This window comes from Cuculus canorus, chromosome Z (assembly GCF_017976375.1).
Source record: "Cuculus canorus isolate bCucCan1 chromosome Z, bCucCan1.pri, whole genome shotgun sequence".
Lineage (NCBI taxonomy): Eukaryota > Metazoa > Chordata > Aves > Cuculiformes > Cuculidae > Cuculus > Cuculus canorus.
Genome location: NC_071441.1, coordinates 40589124 through 40605008, shown reverse-complemented (window position 1 = coordinate 40605008; position 15885 = coordinate 40589124). Strand labels below are relative to the sequence as shown.

At 38.0% G+C, this 15885-nt stretch overlaps 1 protein-coding gene across 8 annotated transcripts in view; it reads right to left on the bottom strand.

Moving 5' to 3' along the window:
* RNF38 (ring finger protein 38) overlaps nt 1–15885 on the bottom strand; it is a 103454-nt gene that overhangs the window by 18766 nt on the left and 68803 nt on the right. For 7 of the 8 annotated variants that reach the window (XM_054053966.1, XM_054053967.1, XM_054053970.1 and 4 more), the window contains 4 exons: nt 11319–11512; nt 6401–6614; nt 3864–4031; nt 677–847 (listed from right to left, as the gene is read on the bottom strand). In XM_054053966.1, the coding sequence (XP_053909941.1) occupies nt 677–847; nt 3864–4031; nt 6401–6614; nt 11319–11512 (747 nt within the window). Of the gene's footprint in view, nt 1–676; nt 848–3863; nt 4032–6400; nt 6615–9484; nt 9569–11318; nt 11513–15885 lie in introns of those variants that run through there. The other variant, XM_054053973.1, reaches the window with a different exon arrangement.

Sequence of the window (15885 nt, the reverse complement as noted above, 5' to 3'; positions counted from 1 at the left end):
AGACAATCCCACAGTAAGAGCTATAGGCAAGAACTGAATATTCCCCCCAAAATCCAAAACGGTCACATTTTTTGTTGCTTGCATAGTCTTTACCACTAAGCCAATAACTTAGCTGCTAAAGCAGAAGGCATCAATAACTTTCATAAATGGAGGAAAAAAAAAATGAGAAAGGGGATTGTAGGCTCCTAAATTTGTCTGGGTGACCTAAGGTCATCATGTTCTAGGAAAAGCACCAGTTATTTACAAAATAACTGAGAAGTAATACAAAAGAAGCATTTAATGAAAGTAACATTCTGTGCTTTCTTCTCTCTCTGCTAAGCTTTTCTCCGAGATCACCACTGTACTACAGAACCTCTTCTGGGTTCTCTTCTGCTTCCTAAGAAAGAGATGCCTGAAGGTGCAATTGGTGAAGAAATATGCATCTTTTTGACAGCAGTAAAGGCCTATGGAGAAACAGCACAGACTATAGCTAGCAAAATCTGAAGAGAAGCAATGTGAACTTGAAAATTATTTTTTCATCTTCACACCAGGTGGTTACAGACTTGAGGAAGCATACATGAAAAAAAAAAATAGTACTTTAAGCAATATCCTTCTGTTTCTTCAATCGGGTATCAGTACTATTTGCCCATTCAGCCCCACCAATTCTACATAGAGAGGGCTAAGAAGCATTACTTACCGACCGTGACTGCTGTGCTTGGAAAGGAACAAACTGTCCCGGAGGAGGCAAGTGAGGAGGGTGGTGTGGAGAGATATGAGGAGGATGCAAAAGGAATGGATCACTAGAAATGAGGGGTGGAAATGCTGCATATGGTACAGGTAGGTGCTGGACTGAGCACGCCTGAAGCATCTGAAATAAAATGAAGACAACATATTTTTGTTTCTAGCACAAATATTGCCTGGAAATACCGCATAAAAACAAAGCAGTTCTCTTGCCTCCTTGGCAAAGCCTCCAAAGCACACAAATAGTAATTCATTCATAACAGTGGTTAGTACAGAAGAGGCTCTAGAAGTACCATAGTGTGACATCTGCTAGGTGCAAAGTAGCTCTCACTTCCCATGAGGTCAGTGAGAGTTAGGGTTATCAATATTCCAGGATAACACAGACTCGTAAGTGATAAGCAGATATATTGACCTTAGTTAATTTTATTTTTCCCACATACTACCTTCAAAACAACAGCCTTGCAACCATCTTAAGCTCTAGGTGAAGCTGAGGGTCTCCCAGCTGTCAGAATTGTGCCTAATATACTAAGTATAGTTCATAGACTCTGCTCATTTCTGCACTTTGAGTGGAGTCTCATGCTCAGAAGGCAGCTCCTTAAATGACAGCTATTGTGTGAAACAGCCTTTTTTTCTCTCCTCTTTGAAACTCCCCATATAAAAGTACCTTCGGGCCCTGAAGTTTGAACATTAAAGCGATGAAGGCACTGCAGGGGAACTGGAATGTGCCTTGTGAAAGTGTTCGGTTTTACTTCCATCTCTAGATATGGAGGAGCAAGAAAACCTGAATTCTTTTCTTCTTGCTCTTTGGTACACCATCAGAATGTCAGCCATTTGTTACATTCTTTACAATTAAAATAGCAGTTAATAAGACACTTGTTATCAAATCTTATGACAAAAGAGGACTCAGTTCTGATCTCTTGCTTCCTTTTCTTTCTGGTCCTGTCACACAAAATATAATGTCCAAATCTACCATATTAGCATAAAATGGTAAAGATATCTAGATTAAAATCACAGTACAGTAGTGAAGGTGGATTTATCACCTCAATTTACTGTGATCATTACTAAACAAATCTTTACATGCAATGAAAGAGTGGCAGATTAATTTGATCTGACCACTATTTTTTCTTAATTGCTAGTCTTCACCCTCCGCTACTACATAATTTTTCTAGAAAAGAAATAAAATAGGCAAGCGTTTCCATTGTTAAAATACATTTTTAATCATATCTTACTAAACTGAAAACTGTTGTGTGAAATAGTTGAAAATAAATTTGCAGGCAGAACATCACATATTTGTCTATAAAATAGGAGTCACTTTGGGGAACATTATTTAAACAGGTTTCATCCCAAGATCCTGCATTGTAAAGACTATCATAGCCCCAATAAATGTTTGGAACACTCTGTGCTATGTCCATGGCACTTCTTAAGTTACAGCAAATGAGGCTGTATTATCTTTCAATTGGAAAGAATTGAAAATTACCTGTTACTCATTCAGGCTTTTGAAAAACTTCTGTTTGAATATATGCTTCAAGTGAGTTTTAAAACTGTTTGAAGGCATTTCATAAATAACATTTGTTTATTTCATAGCTACTCATGCAGTGAGAGAGACAAATACTGTAAAAGTAACAAAAGAATACTGGGAAGTTCACAGATGGAGGTGGCAAGCAAGCTGACGTGCTGGGTGGCAAGGCCACTTTTCAGACATGGTATTACAGGTTGAGGAAATTGGCTGACAGGAGCCATGTGAAGTTTAAATGCAAATGCAAAATCTGGCAGGGGGAGAGAGAAACTCCATGGAATGGCACAGTTTGAAACTGACTGGCTGGTGAGCAGATTTGCAGAAAAAAATTGGGCTCTGGTGGATACGTCAAATAGGAGTACAGAAAAGACACAGTGCACTCTGGCAGTAAAAAAGGCCAACAGCAGGCTGGGCTGCATTATTATTAACGCAACTACAGTGAAGAGGGACCAAGTCGCAGCAGAGAAAATTCAACCAGATACACAGTTCACCAATTTGAAAGCTAAGGGGAAATACTACTCACAAATATTCCAGACTGGTCAGCAGTATGCTGCAGACCTTTTTTTCTCTCATGGGCATAAACAGCACCTAGGCCAGATCAATGCAGATTACCCTTCTTCATCAAGCAGTTTAAAGAAATAAGTGATCATTCAAGGGTTTTGTTTCAGCATGAAAGGGCTGTTTATGCCCTCAGGCCACTGAATATGCAACATGAAAAATTCACTTACTGCTGACACATTCACTGCTGACAAATACAGAGCTAAATGGTTACTGGGCATTACATATAGTTTTTATGTACCATATTACAGATCTATACTAGAAAAAGGAAGGGTGAAAAAAGCTGCAACTCTTGCAGCAGGTTCTGCAACCTTCTTCTCTACAGCTGAAACTTCCTGGGACACACTTCTTCAGCCCTGGTGCCTGCTAGCACTCAGTGATGAAATTTTCACTGAATGGTAGCACCAGAATGCTATGACCTAGAAAGTAGTATCTCTGAACTGATACATAAAATTTCGAGAAAACAGTTCACATTTTCTCCAATTTTAAGTTACAGTTTAGCCAGTCAAGGCAGTTTATTTCACTCCCAGAAAGGTACAGACACATTATTATTATTATTATTATTATTATTATTATTATATTTTGGACATATTTTATGACAGCATTTTGAGACAGAAAAATCCTTCTCACCTTCTAGTGATCTTTCAGAATCTCAACATTTCTCAGAAGCAAACAGACTTTAGAACATCAGAATACTTTGTACATAACCAGTCCCTTAACAAGTTCTCTATAAAGCAAGATATTTTTCTAGGTAAGCTGCCAAATAAAAAGTCTTAGAAACCTTGCCCTTACTAACCAAAAGTATGCAAAGTAGTTGCTGATAAGAAGTCATTTCACAGACCAGCATTTATTTTGACTAAAAAACAGCCAGGACTCTATATCCTATAAAGACAGTAGGCAAGTACCATACGCTTATCAGCTGTAAGGCCTACGTTGCTATACCACTGCAACTTAACACAGATTAAAAAAAACGAATGGCTATTTTCAAAACAAAGCCACAGACACACTGAAGTTCCAAGGTTCCATGCCTAAGATGGAAGCTGGTGTAATTACAGAGAGATCCACTTACTGGGGGAGGCACACTGCAAACTGGAAGATGCTGCCCACTGAAAACTACTGAGCACCCTGGGACCTGCTGTGCGCTGCAGGCAGGGATATGCTGGCCTGTGCAAAGTGGTATCCCATGTGGAGCCATATTTGTCACTGTGTACGAGACCGGAACTGTGCCCTGATGGATCTGCAACAAAAGAAAAAAAAAAATTACTAACTTACTGTGAATTCGTAACAGTGTTGTACAGCACAATGAGGAAGATAAGCTTTTACCTACACATCAGAAAAAAAATATACTCACAATGAACATGTAAAAGGAGACACATGCTTACACTTCCTGTTAATTTAAATACTCTTCTCCATGGAGTATTACTTACTGATCAGCAGCTTCTAGGCAAGGCCAAGAGAGATCTCAGCTCAAAATACTAAAACTTCCAAGGCACCTTAGAGTCAACTCAGAAGCACTGCAGTTTCTATTAAGTGTGCCCTTCCCCATAACAAGTTCAGTCCTTACAAAATACGAAGGCAGCAACTCCCACAGAAAAGCTAATGCACAAGTAGCTATAGAATCTTCTGAGCTCTGAAGGGGCTGATTCAAACACCAGAGAATTATCTTTAAGGAACAAGAAAAATGTCTATATTTTTCTTTCTTTCAAAGAGACCTCACTGTTTTGAGGTTCACCCGCAGACCAAGACTCAAGCTAAGTCTCCTAACCTAAATGTAACAGACCAGCTAATTGGATAATTGAAAAGGAGAAGTAAACATGACTATGAAGCAGCAGGCCCTAAGTATCTACATTTATGGGAAACAGGCCCACATAACCCAGTTATCTACCCAGTGATATTCCCTAGAATTTACTTTCCAAACTATGATCCAAAGGTTTTCTGGACCTACAAACCACTCGGGTTTTTAAGTCAGGTTTTGTTTGTTTGTGTGGTTTTCCCTTTTTTTTTTATTTTTGTTAAAGTCAATTGTCAAGAAATCTCTAATTCTCTAACAAAACTGAAAAGGCTTAAGTGTCACAGAGCACAGATTAATAAAAAGTAATTATTTCAAGGAAGCTCCCTCTTCCTGCATTATCTGCTAAAATGGAATCTGCTTACTTAAAATGGAACAAGCAAGAATAGCTCATTAGGAAAGTAAGAATGAGTAAAGATACCTAAACTACTGAACTGGTGGTGTGCAATTAGAAACAGAGGCCAAAACAGAACAAAGATCACCTAACAGAACTTAAAATCTTAACATATGGATCTTTATTAACAGAAACCAGTCTCAGGAGACACATTCAATTACATCTGGTTTGGCTCATGTACAATAGTTGGGCATACAGTGCAATGCCAGGTGTGATTCTGAAACATTTACCGCTCAGACTAATAATAAAAAATGAAATCTCAGAATGCTTATGACCTTGAAGTATAAAACATCACCATGGAAGACTTCAGCAAGTCTGAAAACACTGACATCTGATCATAGATGATGCTTGGAAGGTAGAGCAGCGAGATGGAACAACCGCTTATCCACACTTGTCATGATGGAATCTTGCAACACAATGGAAAAGCACAATTTGAGTTCTCGAGATGCTACAGCAGTACAAGTGTTCATCAAATAATAAGGTTGTGAGATGGCTAGAATGGTGTTACCTTCCACTCTCAAACTTGGTCCCAAATACAAATACTTCCTTAGTGAGAATACAACACAGGAGTGATATGCACCTGCACTGAATGCAAACCAGTTTTTAAGCAGGGGCGTTAGCCACATTCTGTGTACATGCAGTTTAAGAAGTGGACACTTGGATATCCAGTTCTGTTTCCCAGTTCATGACTATGTAGCAACTAACGCACTTGTACTGCAGCCTGCTGATTTAACAAACACCAACAAAGGTTATTTTAATAGGACAACTTTTTTTACAGGTCCTCATTTACGGAATGCTATGCCAACTGCTGTCGCAGACAGAAATAATTTACTTTCAGGACCAACCACGTGTCTCATTTTTTCATGTCATTTAAGGAGGAATTGATTAGGTTTGGATGGCTAATTTGGTTATGTAACAATACTATGAGTTCTGCCGTCACATATGTAACCAATTATAAGCATTGTGAATTCTATTTCTATATAATGTATTTTAGCTATTTAAAGACTCTTAAGGTAAGAGGTATTTCACATTAAATAGAATGCATTTTTAATTATCATATCACATCTTTATCTCATTCGTTTATTTCAGGAACAAAACAATAGCATTTCAAAATTAGAGTCAGAGGCTTGCAGAATTATGCTAATACAAGGACTAACAAATTGCTAAGTATGATTCTTTATTAGAAGTCTGAACTTTAATTTTATTGTTTGGGGCTTTTTTTCCCCACTAGCTACTGCAGTGTTCCATGCATCAATAATATTCAAAAGAAAACTTCTGTAACAATGTAAATTTAATTTAGTGTTATATGACTTCCACTGTCTACTAATTTGTGGATAAGAGAGATCTTGAAGATTTGAGAAAAAAACAAAAACCCAAACTCCACATCTTCAACACCCCTCTATTTGTACTCTGAAACTCTTACTTGATCATGAATGTCAACCATCATGGCATTCTGCTGCGGTGGGTGAGCAGCTGGGTGCAACATACGAGGAGATACATTTGGCGGGTGAAAGGCTCGGGGCTCCTCTATTGCTTGCTGCTGTCCATAAGAAAGATGGTGATAGTTTTCATCCTGGCTAATGGAATTATGTCTAGACAAACGATCTCTTCTTGTTCTCTGACGTCGAACTGGAGGACTGGAAATGCATTAAAAAAACCAGAGATTACATAAGTGACACAAATCCCTCTTAATAACTAAACCCAGGAGAATCAAGTATCAAGTCTTTAACACTGGAAAATATTACTAGAACAGGTTTTTAGATTGGAATAAAACTTCTTACTAACAGAATTGCTAGAAGCGTTAGAGATTACTTTTTTTTCAGCATAATAGTGCTCAATAGAGCATAGCTTAATGGAGTGAAAGAAACAAGGAGAAGAACACTTAAACAGAATGGCATTTGGAATGCCAAGACAAGTGCTCAAAAGTTAAGATAGCAAACATCAAGAGATGTCTGTGCATCTATTCTATGTAAAAATCTCTAGTTACATTATCACAGATTTGTCCTTGCACCAGCCAGGCCACACGCTTTGAAGAGGCAAACGAATTTTTCAGTTCTCATGTGTTCACTACATAACAGAATTCCTCACAGAATCCTCTCTATTAGATCTCAGAATTGTGACTGTGGTAATCTTTCTTTTTCAGGGTGAATAATTGTTGTGTAGATCGATTTAGACCAAAGCAACCACTTCTTTTGAGCAACAAATCTACAAGAGTAGGATTTGATTATATATTCTTACATGATTTTGTATATGTTCTAGGCAGAGCTGCTACTATCTTGAACCAAGACTTCAGTAAATAAGAAACCAGCAGCTCAGGTTAAACATAAAAAATGTTGCACATACAAGTAACAACCCCGTTAGAAGTTTTAATCAAGTCACTTCTTATTTATTTGAAGGGGAAAGAACTAAAAGTACAAACCATCCCCCAGTACTTTCAACACATGCCATCCAATCTCCACTACACATATATTACAGGTCCCAGAAGCAACAGCAAATAAAAGCTACACGGCATGAAAAGGTTTCTTACTCGTGGAACAGGCTGAAGGAACCAAACTGTCGAAGAGACAAGAAGGGTCTGTGACCACTGGAACATGTCCTCTCCAACAATGCATGCTAAAAAACTTAAGATTCTTCACTCTCACTATTCCCACTGCTATTTAATTAAAATCAAGCAAATGTGAAACCTGATGGCAAATGCCAGCTATTCCTCAGGCTGAATCTAATTTTTGTGCTGTGTGACACAGGCACAGTCTGAGGAGGCGGAGCATACTACCAGCTATTCAGATACTACTCCGTGTGTGAGATACAATGCCTCAAGCCACATTTTTCTGCCCTACTTCACAGGGACGATGTGTCCAAACACACAAGCTGTGTTTTCTTCTAAGCACCTAGAACATAAACTTACAGTCTTACTAATGTATTTATCTTAGTTCCAGTCTCCTTTCCCAGAGGTTCTGTTGCACTCTCCATCTCCTTATTACTAGTATGATACACACCCACTACATTCTCATTTGTTAAAACCAATATATATTTACATGATTTCTATCCACTGAGCTACTAAAGCAAAAGTTACATTTTTCAGTGTGCTAAGATTACCTTAAAGTTGCTATTTTCCAGAAAGGCTATGAATAATTAAAAATAAAATGTCTATGTGATGATTTTTGTTTGGAAAAAATGCAGGAATAAAGTTATGGAATAGAGATCCAACGCTTTGGAAGTAGTAGTAGAGAAATTCTCAAATTGCCATCAGCACTTCAACAAGGCAGCTTCTCAAAGAACTGCTCCAACAGAGTCTTTGTTAAAAGGTCTGTCTGTACTCATTTATGAACCCAGAATTGCAAAAGCACAGCCAGTAAAATACTTCCGCAGTGTTTTTTGTTTTCTTTTTTCTAAATTAATGAATTATCATTCTCTGGAAAAAGTGAACTTGGATTTTTTACTACACTCAGTTATAAAGAAACTACACTTTTCATTCGGCATAATTTAGAGCATCCAGATACGTAACTCTGCATGCTCCTGAATTATTAGAAATGGCTTAAGAAGAATTGTCAAGACATGGCTCCAAAGTATTATTAAACATCAGCAATGAATTTGTGCTTGAAGTCTGTAAAAAATCCACAAAACCCCTCTTCTGGTTCTACATGCACAGCTTGAACATGGTAAATGCTCAGTAAAAACAAAGAGGCAGGATGGAAGTAGTGACACAAATGCAGAAATCCCTACCCGTAGGTAGGAATAGCCACCAAAAGGTATCCATTAAGCAGAGCTAGTATTTGCAGATCTTTGTATTTTCTAATAAGGGTGATTTCTTTGCAGTAAAACATTCTTATATACTGTTAGTTCAGAATTATGTTCAAGACAAAGGGGAAAGCAAGCACAGACAAAAGGTGAGTCACAGCAAAGGCATAGATATTACCATTTCACAATGACTGGTAAAGACAAATTTTAACAGCCTTCGTTGTTTCACAAAGGCATGCATTACACTCATGTTTTACCTGTACTTTAAGTAGCTGGACAAAAATGAACATTTTTCCAGATATTCATAGCAGAAAGCTACCTTTCTAAATGCCACATTTGCTTACAACGAATCTGAAACCCCCTGCAAAGAATTAGGGCACTGTTGTGCCAGGCACAGTACAAAATCCCTGACACAGAAATAAGGACTAAATAGTAACCCAGGTAATGGAAAAAATCCAGATACTGAAAAACCAGCACAGCCTGTGCTGACCAACTGGAGCGAACTGGTATGACAACAGTTAATGCTGATGAATTGGGTCAGAGTCATGTCCACACCACACACACTTCAGAAGCTTTTTGTGCACTTGCCCTATTCTGTTCCCTTGAGTTGAATGACCACTTTGAAGTGGAGGGGACCTTTCATCTTATCTTCATCTGAAAGCCTCATTAACTCTGAAATGGGAAGAGTGAAAAAGCAGGGAAAACAGGGAATTTGCTTCAAAAGCACATGCATAACCTCATCTAAAGCATTAATAACAGATGCACTCACAATGATGTTAAGGAATCAAGCTTTGATCCATGAGAATGGTTATTAGTTCTGATACAGTTCCGGAGCATCCTAAGACTCAAAAAGACTCCTGCAAAATAAGAGACATGTATATGTTGTTCTCCCTAATGATCCTATTCTAGGAAAAGAGATTGGACGCAGTACTACTCTGGAATTGACCTCAAGCCAGCTAAAATGCAACAGTGCACCAAAGCTAAAAATGCCCCAACTCAAGTGCAAGGACATGAAATACTTACACATTCAAATGCCTTTAATTAAAGCAAAAGCAGGTGTTATTACCCCCAAGGGCAGATGAGCTGACTCAAGGAAGAATGCTGCTTTCTGTCTACAATGCCAACCTAACTACTCCTGCCAGAAGATGGCTCTGCACTGAGGGGTCTCTCCACTTGCAGCATGGTTTACCTGTAAGACATAGGCCACTACCTGGCAACACCTGACTGCATTTGAATGTCAGACACTTGTCCCCCATTAATCTTCTAAACATCCCACCCTCTTCCTTCATCCCACAGTATATCCAAACTGTCTAGAGTCAGCTACCTGGCATTTAGCTTGCTAAACAGAAGATGCTAATGAACATTGCAAAGAAATCCATGTTAGGTTGGCTGGACAAGCCACAAACAAAAGTGTCCGAATGCAGCATATTCTAGGCAACTCAGTTCAAACTGTTCTAGGGTTAAAAAACCACTCTGCAGATCAAATGCCCCTGTAGACCATGCCTGTATCAGTTTGTACAAAACGCCTAATTTTCTGTCTTCACAATAACCACTGCAAGTTCACAATTCAACCTTCTCAACAAGTTGTTTTGAGAATTGTGTATTTTGAAAGTCACTGACCAAAAGCTTTCAGATTCATGAACTTGAAGCAAAGATACAGAACTAGTATCTTTTAAAGCCTATTACCTCAAAACTATCCAAGCCTCACCACAGTTGATAAATTTGATTTGTGGAATCAGAAGAAAACTAGTTACTTATTTCTTAAATCTGGTCATGAAAATATTCAATAAAAAGCACACACTTCAATTTTAGTACAAACCAAAACACAATATATCTCAGAAGCAAAGAGAGGGACAGTTTAACTTGTGTTGGATGACTAAACATTTTTGAGGCAGAATGTGAGGCAATGAAAGCTTGTGTTTGGGATAATTAATTTAACTGGAATATTAAGTATGTGGCTTTATGTTTTCCTATACTATCACCCATTCAAGCACCAGTTCAACCTGGCCATCCAAATCTCTACTCTTCCATGACCATTGGAACTTCTGCCAAAATCTTCGCTTTGAGAGGTTAATGAGCCTCAAGCTAAAACCAACATGAAATTCAACTCCTATAACATGTGAACCACCCACCTCTGCAACCATTTGACACTATCTAATGTCCTCACTCTCCCCAGCCAGTACCCCTAATCTTTACTCAGATTGTTCTTATGTATGAAAGTAATTGTGCCTGCAGCACAAATTATGGTACTACATCAGTAACTCTTAATATCTTTATAAGTACCCTGATGGGAAAGATTTTCCTTGCATTTTTCTAAATACTTATTGCTCCAATGCAGACTGAAAGAGAATCAAGCTCATAATTAAATACGTTAATGAGCACTACTTTCCCCGAGTCATCCATTTACACAAATTATAGGAAGATGCACCAACCTGAACTACTTTCAGTAATTTCAGTTACAACTAAAACAATTTAAAGCTCAACAGAAATGTTAACACATTTACCACGTGTAATGTAGCCAGTGCTGCCTGAAATACATCTTTCCCTTGAGCTACTATCAGAAAAAATAATACATTATTTCCCAAACTACACAGCTTGCTTACCTTCTCCTGTTTCGTGCAGGTGTGTTGCATCGTTCCCCTGAGAAGTGGTGGTGGTTGGGTCGAGCCAAAGAAGGCTGCCTATTTGATGTCATCTCCCATGGTCGCATTGGCGGTGATGGGGCTGGTGATGTTGCTGTGTAGTCAAATACTGAATGGGAAAGGCGTTGTCGCTTGGGACTGGGACTGTCTTCACTCTATGCCAGTGTGGAAAAAAAAAAAAAGACAAAAAAAAAACACCAAACCCCATCTCCACATGAGTGAATTCCAATCCATACTTCAGTATTGCTTTGCAGCTAGCATTAGGAGGGAATTACTGAAGACTGCACTAAACCACTCCAACCTTAAACACCTGCAAGTAATTGCCTATTTATTATCTTTGTAGCACAGATTTGTGATGGCTCCCTAGCCACTAAAACAATCGCTAACGAGTTATATTTTAGCAGCATTACAAGATAAAAACTCTAGCACACGTGCAAAACCAAAGCTGTATCAGAAAATAGAATAACGTGAAGAAAATAAGGCATCACCTATTTGACATCCCTCCTGCCCTAGCATTTATAGGCTGCAGAAGCATAAAAAGATGCATAAGCACAATCTTTACAACAATCAAATCTCAATTTGTTAGTAAGTAGATGTCACAGAGAACTTGCACTCTACATTGCATCCCTTTTCTATCAGGTCTGTACTTACATTGCTAATCAGACATTTGCTCTGAACTGCAGCCTATTAAGGTGCTTCATCTTCTACTCAACAGTTTAATAATGGTCTGCTTATTAGTATAATAATGGTAATGGACGTGTAACCTGAAAAGAACCCTAACCACGGACCTCTGATTAAGTCTGTGTTCTTCATTAAACTTCTGCAGGGACTACATAGTGCCTTGTTTTTAGTGCTAGTGATATGAAGGCCATTAACCTCCATGAAAAGTTCTCCTAGCTGGTTCTGAACGCAAGTAACTACCTCTTCTCCACACTGCCTGTCCACACTACTGAATTGTTAAATAGAACTGTCACTCTTCTCCAAAGTTCATACAGATGCCTGAATCCAGGCAATAAACATCCCTTCAACCCACTATTCTGTCAAAATTACACCACATGATGCTGAAAATATTGAAAAACGCAAGTTCTACTGCAGACCTCACCAACACAAACTACCACACTGGATCCATCCATGAGTACAAACATCACACAGACTTCTATGACAAGACCACTCCTGGTCAAAGCCATAGTGTTTTGTTGCTCTCCAGCTTGTCCACTCTGCCCACCAATTCCAGTTCATTCCACACCAGTGTTATTTCAATTAACAGAAATCAAGCCAAATTTGCATTTAATTGCAGATAGCTGATGCAGAGAAAACTGAACTTATCAGCAATAGCTTTATATTCCTCAGAGCCTGGTAACCCAGACTTCTTAGAGGTCTTATTTCAAATTTTCTTGTTGTCTGGACCACGAAACTATTCTGGTTCTTAGCTCTTCAGGGTCTTATAGTTTTCAGAAGCCTATCAGTTGCTTCTTGGTAGGTTACCACTGACATATATCTTGCCCTTTAGCATCCTTTCCAGTGGGAGCATGCTCTTATTTAACACCTAAAAGTTTTGTCCAGACATTTAAGAGAAAAAAGTACTTTTCCTCTTTTTTGACTTGTGGCATTTTTACTAAATTTCTCTTCTTTTCAGACCCATGCTTTCAAACACTTCAACACAAATTGGAGTATTTTTCTACTATACCTTATATCACGATTAAGCAATGAGTAATGATTAAGGTCAAAAACAAACAGGAAAAAAACCCCAAACACCAACAAAACCAAAACAAATTGGAGTTTCCATCTGTCAGATGTAGAACTACTAGCATGGTTTCCTTAGGGAAGCAGACTGATGATATATGTATCTGCTTGTTGCTCTAACTCTTTTAACTCCTTAACCATCTGCACTTGAATTTTACAGAGAAAAACGGGTCAGAAGACAGGCATTAAACCTAGAGGTTCATGGAAGTATTATGTTCAGGTAAAGAGTGACTCTTGCAGCAGACTGCCTGCCCTCAGGACCACACCAACAAAAAATTAAACAGCTACCTGAAAAGTGTCAGGAGAGCAAAGCTTCTGTGAAAATATATATTTTGATAGATCTCAGAGAATGCTACCAAAGGACAAATAAAAAAGAAACTACACTATTTTTGTTCTGCCCTTTAGAGTTGCTTATTCAATCAGTTTTACTGCTGTGATAGAACAAGTCAGAGAGAAGAGTGATTTGTGGCCCAACTTTCAACTTCTAGAGTGGGAGACTTTTCACATCATGATGACTGAAGTCTATTAGAGAGACACACAGGTAATAAAAATGCAGGTAAAAAAATGCTGGGGTCTTGGGAGCACGAAAGGAGAAGTCAAATGGAGAAAGGAAACAGTTTAGTAAAGCTGGCAGAAAACAAAACACTGAAATAAAAAAACCTACTGCTGTTCCACTACATTTTATGCATGCCTTTGGCTGGGGATCTCCCAGATTTAAATCTAGCACTTTTCCTAAGAATTAATGCTAATATACCCTGGCCTGTAGAAAGCCATCTACTTTGGAAAACAGTTCTTTGATTATTTTTCCTTTTATAAGTAGAACGTATCACTTCAAAACAGTGGAGATGCAAACTGCTAAGTAGTTAGCCTTCATCGTCACTCCAAATTACTAACTCAAACAGCTATTTCAAAATCTCTAAGTGTTAACTGCCTTCTGCACTAAGCAACTGTATCTTCACTCAAAATTATTTCCCATTATAAAGAAAATAAAGACAAAATAATTTTTAGAATTATAAGTTTAGACTTAGAATGTAATTACATCTTTTTCTGTACTGAAAAAGAAGTAACCCGAAGCCAAGCCAAACTTATTTGCAAATGGATAGCGCAAAAAATCCTCAACACAAACCTGAATTCAAAGAAGACTTGGCATTTCATCTTAGCTTTTATTAAGAAACCAATTCTTATGTGATGATTTTAGCAAGGCAGTACTTGCATAGAGGAAACTATAGGGAGCTAATGAAAGACATACTCTGTATAATTTCTGTTTACAAGTCATTTTCAACAAGCCTGTAGAACAACTAGATATTACCAGTATAATTCTGCAATATATTAACAGGCTTATATACCGTGCATTTTGCCTATCTTACCTGCATAAGAGCTATACATGCCAACAACAGTGATCTGATTTACATTCCAATGTTTCCGAGACTCTGATCATACCCACAATAGTAGTACATTTTTGAGTTGAACAGACCAGTTTTGTCTAAATGCAGTGGCTTATTCACATGTCTGGACCAAACTCACTTAAAGTACATTATTTAGCTCAGGTCTAGTAAACTCTGGAAGAGCTGTGCCCCATGACCCTAGAACCAAGACAAATAAAATCTTATAGTACTTATATGGAGTCGACGAGGCCCAGATAGTCTCATAAGCATTACTGTCTTCTTCCACCTTGTGCTCAGAAAGCAGCAGGGGAAGAAGCTTAACTGAACCGCAGCATTACAAGGTAGAGTTTACAAGCCAGTTCAGTGCAGAGCTGTATTTAACTGACCTGTTACTCTTCAAAGGACACTGTGCAGTGCAGTTGAGATTTTTTGTCATCAGGTGTCTCTGCACCACGGCATGTCCTGGTTAATGTGTTTTCTTCCACTGTCTAACCATTCCCCTAAACTGTCATTACTCTCGACAATAAAGAAATATTAAAGATGCCATCTCTTCACCAGTCTGTCTCTCAAAACTTTGAGTCCACCAAGTAGCTCAAACAGAAATTGGCCAATGTCTAAAAAAACCAATAATCATATTCCAACATCTTTTATGACAAAAAGCTAGTACCTGGTAAAGGGGGAAGACAGCGTGTGTAATTTCCACTGAGAAATAGGTATACAAAAGTCAACTGTTACATACTGTATTAAACACATGCTTACTGACCAATGACAAAAATGTACATCCAATTATAATCCAGTATGCGTAACAGAGCTCCGATCTTTATTCTATTCTGCATATGACAGAAGTGGGAGCACAAATTAAGCTGCAAAGAGCACTGGAGTCTTGTTTCCAAACGTGTTTTATTTCTGCTGCAAGGATGACAGCAGTGTATTTCCAGAGAGTTATTGTATATTAATTCTCCTGTTAAAGTCCTCTCCATAAAACTTAGCTGACAGATTATGAGGATCTTCTGCATTTTTCTAGAATTTCCAAGCATCTTTTGAGGTGCCAAAGAATAAAGTATGGTGACTTTTTTTTACCTTTAAAAAAAAAAACCTTGATAAAACCAACAGATAAAAGTATATGCAACAAAATGTCCCACATGTAAAGATAAAATTCTCTGTTCTTCTCAAAATCTTATCTAAAATATCACTTAGAAATGAATAATAAAAGCGTCAAGTTTTTCAAGAAGCAAGCTTAATTACAAAACCATTTGTTTGGAAGATGCAAAAGAATACATGTATAAAAACAACCTGAGACAGACATATACCACCTCATGAAAAAAAGACATTTGAAAAAAGTCAATGCTGGTACACTGGTTTTATACCTTGACAGTGTCAAAAAACAACTGTAATTTTCC